The sequence below is a fragment of the Perca flavescens genome, chromosome 19 (assembly GCF_004354835.1).
Source record: "Perca flavescens isolate YP-PL-M2 chromosome 19, PFLA_1.0, whole genome shotgun sequence".
NCBI lineage: Eukaryota > Metazoa > Chordata > Actinopteri > Perciformes > Percidae > Perca > Perca flavescens.
The window spans coordinates 8,767,001-8,784,500 of NC_041349.1; the positions used below are offsets into that span (position 1 = coordinate 8,767,001).

Consider the following 17,500-nt stretch of genomic DNA (forward strand, 5'->3'; position numbering starts at 1 on the left):
GCCGAAAGTGCAGCATATTTGAAAAAATGCGATCGCATAATTACTGGAGGGACTGATTTTTTATGCTTTTTTTTCACGCTAAATGACTTATTTCCGAGAAACGTACGAGCACATCTCTGGTAAACACAAGAATTAAAGTGGTGCTTTTAGCACGACTCTTTGCGGAGAAACTCAGATTTACAGATCTGTCGATTAAATCAACTAATCGATCAGTCGATGCAGTGGAATGATTGTTAGTCGACTGAGAATTTCTTCAATCGAGCACAGGCCTACACTGTTTTTTCCCCCCAAGTCTTTTGTCACTTTTTTTTTTTTTACGATGTTTGTCGTTTTTTTCCGGCGCTATTTTTTGACATTTTTGCTGGGTTTTTTTTGTCCAACATTTTGGGTTATTTTGTTTCCATCTTTTTCTTCAAATGCAATTTCAATGAAAACTAAACTAACCTCATTATTCATTACACTTGTGGAGTGCGTTGCACGGAACCATCTGTGTTATTTTTTGACAATTTCGTTGAAAGAAACTCACATTTCTGATATAGAAACTTTTTGTAAAAATGGGTCAAATTTGACCAGAGGACAAATCATATAAATGCATATATATATATATATATATATTTATTTATTTATATACAGTATATATATATATAGACTGTTACTGATATGTGGCATGTATTGCTGTTTTTAGGTAACATATCAGTCCATATATGAAAGACTTTTTGTATTGTATTATTATGTTTGTGGCCAATAAAAAGAACATCTTTAAAAAAAAATTTTTCTCCCACAAACTGATACAAACCTGGATTAATTCCAGGGATGCTCCGAATCCAGGATTTGGCCGAATATTGGTCCTTTTGACGGGGGTTTGGTTTCTGCCTGAACCGAACTCTACACGTGCACTACGCGCTCTACGCTGGTCTGCCTTAATGACGTCACCGTTGGTTACGGGAAGGTGTTTACGTAGGTGGAGCGTTCAACGCAGCAGGCTGTGAGAAAGTGGACATGGAACTGGTGAGCAGAACAAGTTGTTGTTTGGCAGAACTTTCAGTCTAAAGAAGGCCATTCAAGTCCAGCTACATGTTCAATCTGTTCAATGCTGATTGGTCTGGTGGTGGCGAGGACCCTAAACTATACACAACATGGCCGATGTTACAACATCTGGTCTGAAACATCTGGAAGAATACGAGTTGTGCACGAAGGAATCTCCAGACAGCAGCCAGAATGCAGCAACTTCAGGTACGTCAAATGAAGGACAGTCACTGTTTACTTCATAAATGTGTTTACTGTGTTAATGGACTGAGGATGGGAGGAGGATTCGGTATTTGGCAGAATCTTAACCAGTGGGATTTGGTATTCGGCCGAACCCCAAAAGTCTGGATTCGGTCCATCCTTGTTACAGTATTATGGAACCCACAAAACTTCTAGGCAAGATCCGGCCTTCAATAGCATTCACACACTACTATTGGCCAGGAGTCCATGCTTACACTAGGTAACTTAACCCGATTGGTTCAGGTCCTATCCCCCTGACCAATCGGCTATCCTAACCTTAACCACTCGAGGTGAATGCCTAACGCCAACCAATCGAGCTGCTTCGTAGGGCGGGACTAGCCTCGAAGTTAGGTGGGATCCATAGTAACGCCCTGGTGAGGATACGAGGGGCCCTTTAATCTACAACACTGCATCATAGTTAATAAGACCCTGTTAACACGTACGTGGTTATTTTTTTACAAACGGAGACATTTCCCTTCGTTTGTGCCCTTCGTTTACACGCAAACGGAGAATTCGCCTCTAAAACCGAGTCTTTCTAAAAACTCCGGCCAGAGTGGAGACTTTTGAGATCTTCGTTTGCACGTATAAACTGAGACAAACGAAGGTTTAGGGCAGCCGAGGAAGAGGAGAGAGAAAGAGGAAGTGATTGGTTGCAGTTGTTGCTATTGTCGGGATTCTGATTGGCTAACGTGGGCTTGAGCTTCTCGTTACACCGCCACCTCTTGACGGCATTGACGGAATATATACATGTGTACGTGTAAACGGACACTTTTCTGAAAACGGAGAGGTTGAAATGTCGGTTGAAAAGCTTCCCAACATTTTTATCTTGCCCCCCTACTCATGTCTAAGAAAAGCTGACCCCCCCCCAGCCCCCCGAAACCCAAGTTGAGGTAACTCTCGAGATAGAGCCTTACTTTCTGTTTTGATACAGAGTAGTTAAACAGCAGTAGCTAACAGCTAGCAGCTAGCAGCTAACAGCTAACAGCTAGCAGCTGACCTGATGACAGTGTCACTACCCAAAGTGAGTCGAGTGCCGATGTGAGTAGCGCATGCGTCACTTTGCGACGAGTAGCCTACAAGATGCTAACGGCATTTTGACCTAACGTTAGCAATCAAGTAGCCTTTCTAGATGCTAACGGCATTTTGACCTAACGTTAGCAATCAAGTAGCCTTTCTAGATGCTAACGGCGTTTTGAGCTAACGTTAGCAATCAAGTAGCCTACTAGATGCTAACGGCGTTTTGAGCTAAAGTTAGCAATCAAGTTGCCTACTAGATGCTAATGCCGTTTTGAGCTAACGTTAGCAATCAAACAATCATAGATAGCTAAAACGTTAGCAATCAAACAATCATAGATAGCTAAAACGTTAGCAATCAAACAATCATAGATAGCTACAACGTTAGCAATCAAACAATCATAGATAGCTAAAACATTAGCAATCAAACAATCATAGATAGCTACAACGTTAGCAATCAAACAATCATAGATAGCTAAAACGTTAGCAATCAAACAATCATAGATAGCTACAACGTTAGCAATCAAACAATCATAGATAGCTAAAACATTAGCAATCAAACAATCATAGATAGCTACAACGTTAGCAATCAAACAATCATAGATAGCTACAACGTTAGCAATCAAACAATCATAGATAGCTAAAACATTAGCAATCAAACAATCATAGATAGCTACAACGTCAGCAATCAAACAAACATAGATAGCTACAACGTTTTTGAAATGATTTCCATCTTCTGTTATTGTATGTAAAGAGAAAAGTTTATTATTTTACAGATTTCACAAATTTCTGTAAGACACGTTATGCCGTAAACATTTTAAATCTGAGCATGCGCGACTCACATCTGTCCTCGACTCACTTTGGGTGGTGACACTGATCTGATGACAGTAAAGGGTCCCACGTTAAGAGGTCCCGGAGGTTTGGCCTACTAAGTAGCCTGCCTACAATTTTAAGCGAGAACAAGAATATATAGTTTTTATACCGACTTTTGTACACATTATTTATTCTAGTGTGTTATCATAATTTGTTTAAACATGTGCAAATATATTTTTTTTTTACCTCAACCTCAAACCAGATAAAGACTAGCGCCCACCCCTGTGATCTTTGCCGCCCCTCTTAGAGGTCCCCGGACCCAAGGTTGGGAACCACTGGTCTAAAACACATTTCCTCGTTACCTCTCTCCTCCGATGATTCCCCGGCGTGCCTCCTCGGTGGGAGGGACTAAGACGCGAGGAAGGGAGGCAAGTGGAGGAGTCGAGGAGGCAATTCAAGCGACATGAGAAGCACCTTTTGTAATTACCGTATTTTCTGGACTATAAGTCTCACTTTTTTTCCTACATTGGCTGGTCCTGCGACTTATAGTCAGGTGTGACTTATATATCAATATACAGTACAGGCCGAAAGTTTGGACACACCTTCTCATTCAATGTGTTTCTTTATTTTCATGACTATTTACATTGTAGATTCTCACTGAAGGCATCAAAACTATGAATGAACACATATGGAATTATGTGCTTAACAAAAAAGTGTGAAATAACTGAAAACATGTCTTATATTGTAGATTCTTCAAAGTAGCCACCCTTTGCTTTTTTTGATAACTCTGCAAACCCTTGGTGTTCTCTCAATGAGCTTCATGAGGTAGTCACCTGAAATGGTTTTACCTTCACAGGTGTGCTTTGTCAGGGTTAATTAGTGGAATTTTTACCCTTATTAATAAAAAAGCAAAGGGTGGCTACTTTGAAGAATCTAAAATATAAGACATGTTTTCAGTTATTTCACACTTTTTTGTTAAGTACATAATTCCATATGTGTTCATTCATAGTTTTGATGCCTTCAGTGAGAATCTACAATGTAAATAGTCATGAAAATAAAAAGGAAACGCGTTGAATGAGAAGGTGGGTCCAAACTTTTGGCCTGTACTATATATATATATATATATATATATATATATATATATATATAATTGAACATGTTTTTAAATGTTAATTCATACTGAAAACTTTACCCGTCTACAGCCGCGAGAGGGCGCTCTAGGCTTGTGACTAGGGCTGTCCTCGACTAAAGAACTCCTTAGTCGATTAACACTTACAGGATTTTGTCGACTAATCAATTAGTTGATTTAATTGACAGAGCTGTGAGCTTTGAGAGGTGGTTAAGACTAGAAAAGCACAATATAAATGTAGTTAATTAACCATCTGTAAAACTGAGTTTCTCCACAATTAATCCTGCAAAAGCACCACTTTAAATCTTGTGTTTACCATAAATGTGCTCAGAAGTTTCTTGGAAATGAGTAATTAAGCATGAATAAGCATAAAAAATGACTAATCGACTAAAGAAATCTTAGTCGACTAAGACCAAAACTACCGATTAGTCGACTAATCGACTAACAGGTGGCAGCCCTACTTGTGACAACTAGAATGCTGCTACTTAAGACAACTGAGAAAGAAAAGAGATAACAAACTGCAGGTAGTAAAATATGCAGCCCCGAAAACGGTAATCGAGCAGCAGAAAGAGAGTTTGAAATCGGGAGGGGCTCGTCAACGGTGCAGTTACATCTCCACGCCCTGGTAGCTAGTTGTTCTGTGTGTTATTGTATAGTTGAATAACTGTTAATGTGTTACGTTAACATACCGGACACCTACCGTATTCAGCCTGTTGTTCTGTGTGTCATTGTGTAGTTCAATAACTGTTAACGTGTTAACGTTAACACAACGGACACCTATCGTATTCAGCCTGTTGATCTGTGTGCTGTTGTGTAGTTGACAGACGCATTTAAACTTATAGTCCCGAAAATACGGTAATGCAACAAAGGAAAATTTGTTCTGTGATAAAACTGTGGCTGACTAAACGTATAAAAAAAAGGGTTTTGCTGCCCTCTATAGGACGGGAGGAGGCAGGAATTATTAAAATTGGGCGCACAAATTAGTTCTTTTTTTCTGCATAATATTAAATTCAGAGTGTCTGACCCGCCCCTTGGGGAAACAGGAAGTGACATCACGCCTGCGTTTTTAGGGAAAACAACCCTGGACTGAAGCTGCAGAGTGGGTGATTTTCTGTGTTAAAAAAAAAAATTATTCTAAATATTAAATATTCTAAAAATGATTATTTTTTTCGTCTCAGCAAAACGACATTAAGTGCAACTTTAAATTAAGACATTTTTCGACTCTTACAAGAGCCTCATGTTGTTATGTGTAAACACAAATACATTATCAATACACAACACAAATATTAGAAATATCATCACTGTCCTCCAGAAACCTCGAGCCCTCAAAAGGTCCTCCGAAACGCAGCGGAGGAAGGATTTACTTTAAAATAACTCAACTGGGAAACTGATTCCATTATTATCAACTCTGATTAGTGATCAATCATTCTTAAGCAGAAAATCAGTAGTTCCGGCTTCACAAATGTGAATATTTGCTGGTTTTCGGAGTCTTCTTTGACGTGAAACGCATATTTTTTTTTTGAAGGACCCATGGCTTTGAAAATTTCACTTTGAGGTTTTTTAACATTAATATGAGTTCGTCCAGCCTGCCTATGGTCTGCCAATAGCTACAGACACAGAAATGGTACATCCTAAGGAATTCTGCACCAATTTGCCCAGCGAGTCACTAACTGCTAACTGGTCTTGCGACTAAGCGTCTAATCTACCAGTTAGCTCCTCTGGTAGCTAAGAGTTTAACCTACCAGTTAGCTCCTCTGGTAGCTAAGAGTTTAACCTACCAGTTAGCTCCTCTGGTAGCTAAGAGTTTAACCTACCAGTTAGCTCCTCTGGTAGCTAAGAGTTTAATCTACCAGTTAGCTCCTCTGGTAGCTAAGAGTCTAATCTACCAGTTAGCTCCTCTGGTAGCTAAGAGATTAATCTACCAGTTAGCTCCTCTGGTAGCTAAGAGTCTAACCTACCAGTTAGCTCCTCTGGTAGCTAAGAGTTTAACCTACCAGTTAGCTCCTCTGGTAGCTAAGAGTTTAACCTACCAGTTAGCTCCTCTGGTAGCTAAGAGTTTAATCTACCAGTTAGCTCCTCTGGTAGCTAAGAGTCTAATCTACCAGTTAGCTCCTCTGGTAGCTAAGAGATTAATCTACCAGTTAGCTCCTCTGGTAGCTAAGAGTCTAACCTACCAGTTAGCTCCTCTGGTAGCTAAGAGTTTAATCTACCAGTTAGCTCCTCTGGTAGCTAAGAGTCTAACCTACCAGTTAGCTCCTCTGGTAGCTAAGAGATTAATCTACCAGTTAGCTCCTCTGGTAGCTAAGAGTCTAATCTACCAGTTAGCTCCTCTGGTAGCTAAGAGATTAATCTACCAGTTAGCTCCTCTGGTAGCTAAGAGTCTAACCTACCAGTTAGCTCCTCTGGTAGCTAAGAGTCTAATCTACCAGTTAGCTCCTCTGGTAGCTAAGAGTCTAACCTACCAGTTAGCTCCTCTGGTAGCTAAGAGTTTAATCTACCAGTTAGCTCCTCTGGTAGCTAAGAGTTTAACCTACCAGTTAGCTCCTCTGGTAGATAAAAAAAAGTACAATTTTGGCACAAACCCTCTCTTAAAAATGGATGGTGATAACGGGGTCACTCCATCCAATACATCAATATAAATCAATATCTATATATGCAGCAATATACCGTCTTACATTTTGGATATCGTGATATGACACCAGTAATGTACTTTCCTGAAATATACACAAAATAACTCGACGACTCTCGGATGGATCGACATGAAATTTTGTTCAGACGTTCGTGTTGCCCGGAGGATGAACCCTAAAAACTTCAGTGATAATCTGACTTTTCCTCTAGCTCAATGATCTCACCCTCCACGGCTGATTTTTGAGTAACTTCTAAGTGATTTTCTGCACAATTAAAAACAACCAAATCCATAAATGAGATAGATATATATATATATATATATATATATATATATATATATATATATATATATAACACATGTTAAAACATGTGACGGGAGGATTCTTTTAAGTGCGAGGGTTTCTGAAGGACAAGAGAGACAGGCAATAAATATGTCACACAGTTAAATAGAGTTCAGTGATTATATGACGGGCAGGCAGGAATGCAGCGAAACTCACGAGCATGATGCAAAAAAGTTGAATAAATTCAAAACGTTCCTTATCTTTGTGTTTCAGTGCATTGAGCATAACAAGAGCTGATTGACATTCTCATACATAGTGCGGAGTGACAGTACCTCGGATACTTTACAGAGCTTTACATCCATCACTTTAAAAGTCCAGAGGATGGAGAGAAGAGGAGAGGAGAGGGAGAGGAGAAGAAGAAGAGGAGAAGAAGAGAGGAGAGGAGAGAGGAGGAGATGAGAAGTGGGAAAGAAATAAGGGGAATCAAGAAGAACAGAGCTGAGAAACAGAGGAGAGGAAAACAAGGAAAAGGGAGAAGAGGAGAGAAAGAGACGAGAGGAGAGCGAAGGGGGAGAAAAGAGAGGAGAGGAAACGGGGAGAAAAGAGACAAGAGAAGAGGGGGAGACAAGAAGAGAGAGGAAACCAGGAAAGGGAGAGGAGAGACGAGAGGGGGAGGGAGGAAAGAAGGAGAGAGGAGACAAGCAGAGGAGGAGAGAAGGAGAGAAAAGGAAATGAGAGATGAGGAGAGAGGAGAAGCAAAGAGAATAGAGAAGAAAGGAAAGAGGAGGGGAGAGGAGGAGAGGAAAGGAGAAGAGGGAGAAGAGGATGGAGAGGAGGGGAGAAGAGGATGGAGAGGAGTGGAGAGGAAGAGAGGAAATGAGAAGAGGGAGTAGAGGATGGAGAGAAGGGGAAAGGAAGAGAGGAGGGGAGAAGAGGGAGAAAAGGATGGAGAGGAGGAGAAAGGAAGAGAGGAGGGGAGAAGAGGGAGAAGAGGATGGAGAGGAGGGGAGAAGAGGGAGGAGAGGATGGAGAGGAGGGGAGAGGAAGAGAGGAGGGGAGAAGAGGGAGAGGAGGATGGAGAGGAGGAGGAGACAAGAGAGAAGAAACCAGGAAAGAGGAGAGGAGAGACGAGAGGGGGAGGAGAGGAAAGGAAATGACAGATGAGGGGAAGAAAAGAGGAATCAAAAAGAATAGAGAAGAAAGGAAAGAGGAGGGGAGAGCAGGAGAGAGGAAAGGGGAGAAAAGGGAGAAGAAGAAACAAGAAGAGCAGAGAGAAGAGGAGAGAAAGAGACGATGAAGAGAAAAAGAAAAAGAAAGAGACAAAAAGCCTTCAAGGAGTCGTGAGCCCGAGGTAACCGAGAAAGGAGTGTTTGGCGGAGGAGCAAGACGAGGGAGAGGAGGATGAAAAAGAGGAAGGGGAGCGAGGCTTCAGAGAGAGCAGCGTGGTGATGGGGAGGAGAGGAGACAGATCCCTCCATCCGGCGCGGTCAGAGAACGAGGGATGAAGCAGAGGCAGAGAGGAAGAAGAAGAGGAAGAAGAAGAGGAGGCAGCAGCAGAGTGTGTGTTGGCCACCGTGTGAAGCCTCTGAACCTGGTTTTCCGAGCGCTGATTGTCTCCGTGAGCGTGCACGTGGGCGGGGTGGTGGGCGTGCACGTGGCCGGGGTGCTTGACCTTGCAGTGGAGGCGCAGGCTGTCTCGCCGCTTGGCGCTGTACGGGCACAGCGCGCACGTGAACGGGCGCTCCCCCGTGTGCACGCGCACGTGCTCCACCAGCTTGTTGGCTGTCCGGGTCAGGTGACCACAGCGATCGCACCGGTACTGGTTGCCCTGGCGGTGGCCCTGGAAGTGAGCCAGCAGCTCCTGTTGCCCCGGAAACGACCTCTGGCAGATGCGGCAGCGGTGCTCGGACGCGGCGGTGTGATCCGGCGGCGGCGGGGGCGGCGGCTGGGTTGCCGCGGCAACTGACGTGGCGCTGCCGGAGGCGGAGGAGACAGAAGGTAGGGTGATGGGGCATCTGGGGAGTCATGGAGGGGAGAGGAAGGGTTAATGAGACACACACACTAACACACACACACACACACACACACACACACACACACACACACACACACACACAAAACAAACACAGAGAGACACCCATGCACGCATACTAACACACACACACACACACACACACAAACACACACACACACACACACAGACACACCCATGCACGCACACTAACACACAGACACACACACACACACACACACACACACACACACACACACATACACACACACACACACACACACACTAACACACAGACACACACACAGACACACGCGCACAAACACACACACACACAAACACACCGACACACGCACACAAACATACATACACGCACACACACAAATACACACTAACACACAGACACACGCATACACACAGAGACACGTGCACAAACACACAAACACCCACACACACACACACACACACACACAGAGAGACACACCCATGCATGCACACTAACACACAGACAGACACTCACTAACACACACACACACACACACACAACACACAGACACACGTGCACAAACACACACACACACACAAAACACACACACACGCACATACACACAAATACACACTAACACACAGACACACGCATACACACAGAGATACGCTCACAAACACACAAACACGCACACAAACAGGCACGCACAGACACACACACACACACAGAGACAAACACGCACGCACACACAGACACAGACACACACACGCACGCACACACAAAGATGCACACACGTATACACACACACACACACATAGATGCACACACACAGACACAGAGACACACACACACACACGCACGCACACACAAAGATGCACACACGTATACACACACACACACATAGATGCACACACACAGACACAGAGACACACACACACACACACGCACGCACGCACACACCTACGCACACACAAACACGCACACACAGAGACACACACACGCCCAAGGTGACGTCATCAAATGTCTCGTTTTGTCCACAACTCAAAGATAATCAGTTTACTGTCACAGAGAGAACACAAACAAACACAAACACAAAAGCTACTGTTAGCTAGTGTTAGCTACTGTTAGCTAGTGTTAGCTACTGTAAGCTAGTGTTAGCTACTGTTAGCTACTGTTAGCTAGTGTTAGCTAATGCTAGCTACTGTTAGCTATTGTAAGCTACTGTTAGCTACTGTTAGCTAGTGTTAGCTACTGTTAGCTAGTGTTAGCTAATGTTAGTTAGTATTAGCTACTGTTGGCTACTGTTAGCTACTGTTAGCTAGTGTTAGCTACTGTTAGCTAGTGTTAGCTAATGTTAGTTAGTGTTAGCTACTGTTGGCTACTGTTAGCTACTGTTAGCTAGTGTTGTAGCTTTTGTATTTGTGTTGAACCGCCTCGGCCACCGTACATTTTGGTTCCAAAATGGCGAATTTCGCCAAAAGGTGAGGAGTTTTATCATGCCTGCATGATATAAAACGGTAATGTTACGAGAATAAAGTTGTATTTTTCGAGAGAAAAAACGTTTGATATTATCTCAACCATCAAAGAAAGTCACACACACATACTAACGCACACACACACGCACACAAACACAGACACAGAAACAAACATGCACACAAACACGCACACAAACACACACACACACATACACACACACACAATTACACACACGTTCAGCGTGAGCCCACCTCATCTCTCCGTCGGCTCCCGTGTTCCCGTGCACGTGCGTGTTGGCGTGAGCCCTCATCTCTGTCTCCTGATTGGTCGAGTGGTCGCACACGCAGCAGTGCAGCGAGAAGGAGCCGTGCTCCCATTGGCGGTGTTCGGTCATGTGACTCTGGAAGAGGGCCGGCCCGTCGGTCTCAAAGCCACACACGTGGCACCTGGAGGACAGGTAACAGAGAGAAGTGGTGGGCGATGCTGCTAAATGTTGGTATCGATCCGATACCAAGTAAATGCATCGCCAGTATCGCCGATATCGATAAACAACTTTTTAATAATTAAAGGTAGATGCATCATCAAACTGCTAAATCTGAATGGACTTTCATGCAAAAAACAACGGAAAAAACTGCTGACCAAAGCACCTAAAACAATGAAAAAAGAGCAACAACACTGTGCTAAAAAAAGCGCCAAAAACAATGACAAGAGCAAAAACACTGCTAAAAAAAGCGCCAAAAACAATGAAAAAAGAGCAAAATACACTGCTAAAAAAAGCGCCAAAAACAAAGAAAAAAGAGCAAAAAACACTGCTAAAAAAAGCGCCAAAAATAAAGAAAAAAGAGCAAAAAACACTGCTAAAAAAAGCGCCAAAAACAATGACAAAAGAGCAAAAAACTGCTAAAAAAAGAGCCAAAAACAATGAAAAAAGAGCAAAAAACTTCTCAAGAAAGCGCCAAAAATAACGAAAAAAAGAGCAAAAAACTGCACACAAAAAAAGGCGGAACAAAGCGCTAGGGGTGGAAATCACCAGAGGCATCACGATACGATATCATCACGATACTTATGTCACGATACGATATTGCGATTTTAAACATATTGCAATATTCTGCGATATATTGCAATGTATTACTTTTTTTCCAACTTCAAATGTCCCCAAAGGAAAATGTTGTCAACATCTGTTTTATCGAAAAAGATAAAATTCTCTGTTTGATCATCTCACTTCAATTTTATTGGTGCAAAATGGGATTGTCAAGCAGACAGACTGACCAACACATATATCATAAAAGATCGATATTTGGCGTCTGTGTATCGATACAGTATTGCCACGAAAAGTATCACGATACTATACTGTATCGATTTTTTCCCCCACCCCTACAAAGCGCCTAAAATTACGAAAAAACACAAAAAACAAGGAAAAAACTGCTAAAAAGCTGCAGAAAAAAAAACTGTTAAAAAAACATCAAAATAACTAATAAAAATGAAAAATGAAAATGTCACTTTATGAGGTTTTTAACATTAATATGAGTTCCCCCAGCCTGCCTATGGTCCCCCAGTGGCTAGAAATGGTGATAGGTGTAAACCAAGCCCTGGGTATCAGTATTAGGGGACCACTAAGGTCTATATAAAAGAGACTTCAGATACAGTATTAGGGGACCACTAAGGTCTATATAAAAGAGACTTCAGATACAGTATTAGGGGACCACTAAGGTCTATATAAAAGAGACTTCAGATACAGTATTAGGGGACCACTAAGGTCTATATAAAAGAGACTTCAGATACAGTATTAGGGGACCACTAAGGTCTACATAAAAGAGACTTCAGATACAGTATTAGGGGACCACTAAGGTCTATATAAAAGAGACTTCAGATACAGTATTAGGGGACCACTAAGGTCTACATAAAAGAGACTTCAGATACAGTATTAGGGGACCACTAAGGTCTATATAAAAGAGACTTCAGATACAGTATTAGGGGACCACTAAGGTCTATATAAAAGAGACTTCAGATACAGTATTAGGGGACCACTAAGGTCTATATAAAAGAGACTTCAGATACAGTATTAGGGGACCACTAAGGTCTATATAAAAGAGACTTCAGATACAGTATTACGGGACCACTAAGGTCTATATAAAAGAGAATTCAGATACAGTATTAGGGGACCACTAAGGTCTATATAAAAGAGACTTCAGATACAGTATTAGGGGACCACTAAGGTCTATATAAAAGAGACTTCAGATACAGTATTAGGGGACCACTAAGGTCTATATAAAAGAGACTTCAGATACAGTATTAGGGGACCACTAAGGTCTATATAAAAGAGACTTCAGATACAGTATTAGGGGACCACTAAGGTCTATATAAAAGACCTCCTCCACAAACGGAGGGAAACCAGCTGCCTAAAGGTCAGTCAGTGTTTGGTGTTACCTGTAGAAGTAAGAGCAACCGGTGGTTTGATCTCTGCTGAGGCTGGTTTGGGTTTCTACGAGAATAAAAGAAAAGAAAAGAGAAAGAGTTTAATATACTGCTCAGCAATTCATGAAAAAAAAAAATCTTTTATTTTGTCCGTGCACTTCCAAGATGTACTAATGACGAGCCCCTCTGGAAGTTATTACGGGTGAACTCCTCTGTGACTGTAGACTGCAGGAATCCATTACACACATACACACACAGGAGGCTGTAAACACAATCATTAAAATGTAATAACAACAACAATAGGGCGTCATAAAGAAAGACTGCAGACGAACTAAACTGCACAAATTCCCCCAAAAGTGTGTATTTAGTAGAGTCAGAGCTCTGGGTGTATGGCAGTCTGTGCTGGTTCATACTGGTCTGTAGCAGCTGCCTGAAGGAGGGAATATCTGATAAGAAGGATGAGAATAGGTAGCAGGGTTCAGACGCATTTTAACCAGTACTTTTCCATGACTTTTCATGAATTTTTCCATGACTTTTCCATGACTTTTCCATGACCTTTTCATGAATTTTTCCATGACTTTTCCATGACCTTTTCATGAATTTTTCCATGACTTTTTCCATGACTTTTCCATGACCTTTTCATGAATTTTTCCATGACTTTTTCATGACTTTTTCCATGACTTTTCCATGACCTTTTCATGAATTTTTCCATGACTTTTTCCATGACTTTCTCATGACTTTCTCATGACTTTTTCATGACTTTCTCATGACTTTCTCATGAATTTTTCATGACGTTTCCATGACTTTTCCATGACTTTTCCATGACTTTTGCATGACTTTTATATGACTTTACCATTACTTTTATATGACTTTTTCATTACTTTTATATGACTTTTTCATGACTTTTTAATGACTTTTCCATGACTTTTTCATGACTTTTCCATGACTTTTGCATGACTTTTATATGACTTTACCATTACTTTTATATGACTTTTTCATTACTTTTATATGACTTTTTCATGACTTTTTCATGACTTTTCCATGACTTTTTCATGACTTTTCCATGACTTTTTCATGACTTTTCCATGACTTTTCCATGACTTTTATATGACTTTTTCATGACTTTTCCATGACTTTTTCATGACTTTTCCATGACTTTTTCATGACTTTGCCATGACTTTGCCATGACTTTTCCATGACTTTTATATGACTTTTTCATGACTTTTTCATGACTTTGCCATGACTTTGCCATGACTTTCTCATGAATTTTCCATGACTATGTGTTCCTGAAAATTTCAGTCGACATTATACAATAAGAATATAAATTTGTGTTAACCTCTCCGTGAACCATCACCTTATCGTGGTGGAGAGGTTTGTGTGTCTCTGTGAACCTGAGGGCTGTGTTGTCTGGAGCTTTGTGCTCCTGGTAGGGTCTCCCAAGGCAAAGTGGTCTCAGGTGAGGGGCCAGACAAAGAATGGTTCAAAAACCCCAATGAAAAAGCTAAGCAGAGATGGAGTGACCCTGCCCGGAGGAAGCCCGGGCCCCGCCTGGAGCCAGGCCCAGACGGTGGGCTCGCCGGCGAAGCGCCTGGTGGCCGGGTTTGCCACGGAGCCCGCCGGGCACAGCCCGAACAAGCTACGTGGCAACTCCCTCTCCAGCCCATGGGCCCACCACCTGTGGGAGGAACCGTTGGGGTCGGGTGCGATGCCACATGGGTGGCAGTGAAGGTCAGGGGCCTCGACGGACCAGACCCGGGCGGCGGACGCTGGCTCTGGGGACGTGGAACGCCACCTCTCTGGGGGGGGGAGCCGGAACTGGTGCGGGAGGTGGAGCGCTACCGGTTAGATCTGGTGGGGCTTACCTCACGCACAGTCTTGGTTCTGGAACCATACTCCTGGATAGGGGTTGGACTCTTTTCTTCTCCGGAGTTGCCCAGGGTGTGAGGCGCCGGGCGGGTGGGGGATACTCACAAGCCCCGGCTGAGCGCCGCTGTGTTGGAGTTTACCCCGTGGACGAGAGGGTCGCCTCCCCACGCCTGCGGGTTGTGGGGGAAAACTCTGACTGTTGTTTGTGCATATGCACCAAACAGGAGTTCGGAGTATTCGGCCTTCTTGAGACCTTGACTGGAGTCCTGCATGGGGCTCCAGTGGGGACTCCATTGTTCTGCTGGGGACTTCAACGCACACGTGGGCAATGATGGAGACACCTGGAGAGGCGTGATTGGGAGGAACGGCCTCCCTGATCTAAACCAGAGTGGTTGTTTGTTGTTGGACTTCTGTGCTAGTCATGGATTGTCTATAACGAACACCATGTTCGAACATAGGGATGCTCATAAATGTACCTGGTACCAGAGCACCCTAGGCCAAGGTCAATGATCGATTTCATAATCGTTTCATCTGATCTGAGGCCGTATGTTTTGGACACTCGGGTGAAGAGAGGGGCAGAGCTGTCAACCGATCACCATCTGGTGGTGAGTTGGGTCAGGGGTGGGGAAGACTCTGGACAGACCTGGTAAGCCCAAACGTGTAGTGCGGGTAAATTGGGAACGTCTGGAGGAGGCCCCTGTCCAACAGACTTTCAACTCACACCTCCGGGCGGAGCTTTTCGTGCATCCCTGTGGAGGCTGGGGGCATTGAACCCGAGTGGACAATGTTCAAAGTTTCCATTGCTGAAGCTGCAGCGAGGAGCTGTGGTCTTAGGGTCTTAGGTGCCTCAAGGGGCGGTAACCCACGAACACCGTGGTGGACACCAGTGGTCAGGGAAGCCGTCCGACTGAAGAAGGAGTCTTTCCGGGATATGTTATCCCGGAGGACTCGGAGGCAGTTGCAGGGCACCGGCGGGTTCGAAGGGCTGCAGCCTCTGCCGTGAAAGAGGCAAAGCAGCGGGTGTGGGAGAAGTTTGGAGAAGACATGGAGAAGGACTTTCGGTCGGCACCAAAGTGCTTCTGGAAAACTGTTCGCCACCTCAGGAGGGGGGAAGGGGGAACCATCCAAGCTGTGTACAGTAAGGATGGGACACTGTTGACCTCAACTGAGGAGGTAATAGGGCGGTGGAAGGAGCACTTTGAGGAACTCCTGAATCCGACTAATACGCCCTCTATGTTAGAGGCAGAGCTGGAGGATAATGGGGATTGTCGTCGATTTCCCAGGCGGAAGTCACTGATGTAGTCAAACAACTACACAGTGGCAAAGCCCCGGGATTGATGAGATCCGTCCAGAAATGCTCAAGGCTCTGGGTGTGGAGGGGCTGTCCTGGTTGACACGCCTTTTCAACATTGCGTGGAAGTCTGGGACGGTGCCAAAGGAGTGGCAGACTGGGGTGGTGGTTCCCCTTTTTAAAAGGGGGACCAGAGGGTGTGTGCCAATTATAGGGGTATCACACTTCTCAGCCTCCCTGGTAAAGTCTACTCCAAGGTGTTGGAAAGGAGGGTTCGCCAATAGTCGAACCTCGGGTTGAGGAGGAACAATGCGGATTCCGTCCCTGGTCGTGGAACAACGGACCAGCTCTTCACTCTCGCAAGGATCCTGGAGGGAGCCTGGGAGTATGCCCAACCGGGTCTACATGTGTTTTGTGGATTTGGAGAAGGCGTATGACCGGGTCCCCCGGGAGATACTGTGGGAGGTGCTGCGGGAGTATGGGGTGGGGGGTCTCTACCAGGGCCATCCAATCTCTGTATGACCAAAGCGAGAGCTGTGTCCGGGTTCTCGGTAGTAAGTCGGACTCTTTTCAGGTGAGGGTTGGCCTCCGCCAGGGCTGCGCTTTGTCACCAATCCTGTTTGTAGTATTTATGGACAGGATATCGAGGCGTAGTCGGGGTGGGGAGGGGTTGCAGTTTGGTGGGCTGGGGATCTCATCGCTGCTCTTTGCAGATGATGTGGTCCTGATGGCATCATCGGCCTGCGACCTTCAGCACTCACTGGATCGGTTCGCAACCGAGTGTGAAGCGGTTGGGATGAGGATCAGCACCTCTAAATCGGAGGCCATGGTTCTCAGCAGGAAACCGATGGAATGCCTTCTCCAGGTAGGGAATGAGTCCTTACCCCAAGTGAAGGAGTTCAAGTACCTTGGGGTTGTGTTCGCGAGTGAGGGGACAATGGAGCGGGAGATTGGTCGGAGAATCGGGCGCAGCGGGTGCGGTATTGCATTCAATCTATCGCACCGTTGTGACAAAAAGAGAGCTGAGCCAGAAGGCAAAGCTCTCGATCTACCGGGTCAGTTTCGTTCCTACCCTCACCTATGGGCATGAAGGCTGGGTCATGACCGAAAGAACGAGATCCAGGGTACAAGCGGCTGAAATGGGTTTCCTCAGGAGGGTGGCTGGCGTCTCCCTTAGAGATAGGGTGAGAAGCTCAGTCATCCGTGAGGAGCTCGGAGAGAGCCGCTGCTCCTTTGCGTCGAAAGGAGCCAGTTGAGGTGGTTCGGGCATCGGGTAAGGATGCCCCTGGGCGCCTCCCTAGGGAGGTGTTCCAGGCACGTCCAG

The 17,500-nt window shown here is 44.4% G+C and overlaps 1 protein-coding gene across 1 annotated transcript in view; it reads right to left on the reverse strand.

The window, feature by feature from the left end:
• Positions 1-8,461: 8,461 nt before the first annotated feature.
• Positions 8,462-17,500, reverse strand: part of LOC114546209 (zinc finger protein 574) — a 19,744-nt gene continuing 10,705 nt past the window's right edge. The window contains exons 6-8 of the mRNA XM_028564898.1: positions 13,032-13,086; positions 10,856-11,050; positions 8,462-9,146 (exon numbers count right to left, since the gene is read on the reverse strand). Coding sequence (XP_028420699.1) covers positions 8,462-9,146; positions 10,856-11,050; positions 13,032-13,086 — 935 coding nt within the window. The remainder of the gene's footprint in view (positions 9,147-10,855; positions 11,051-13,031; positions 13,087-17,500) is intronic.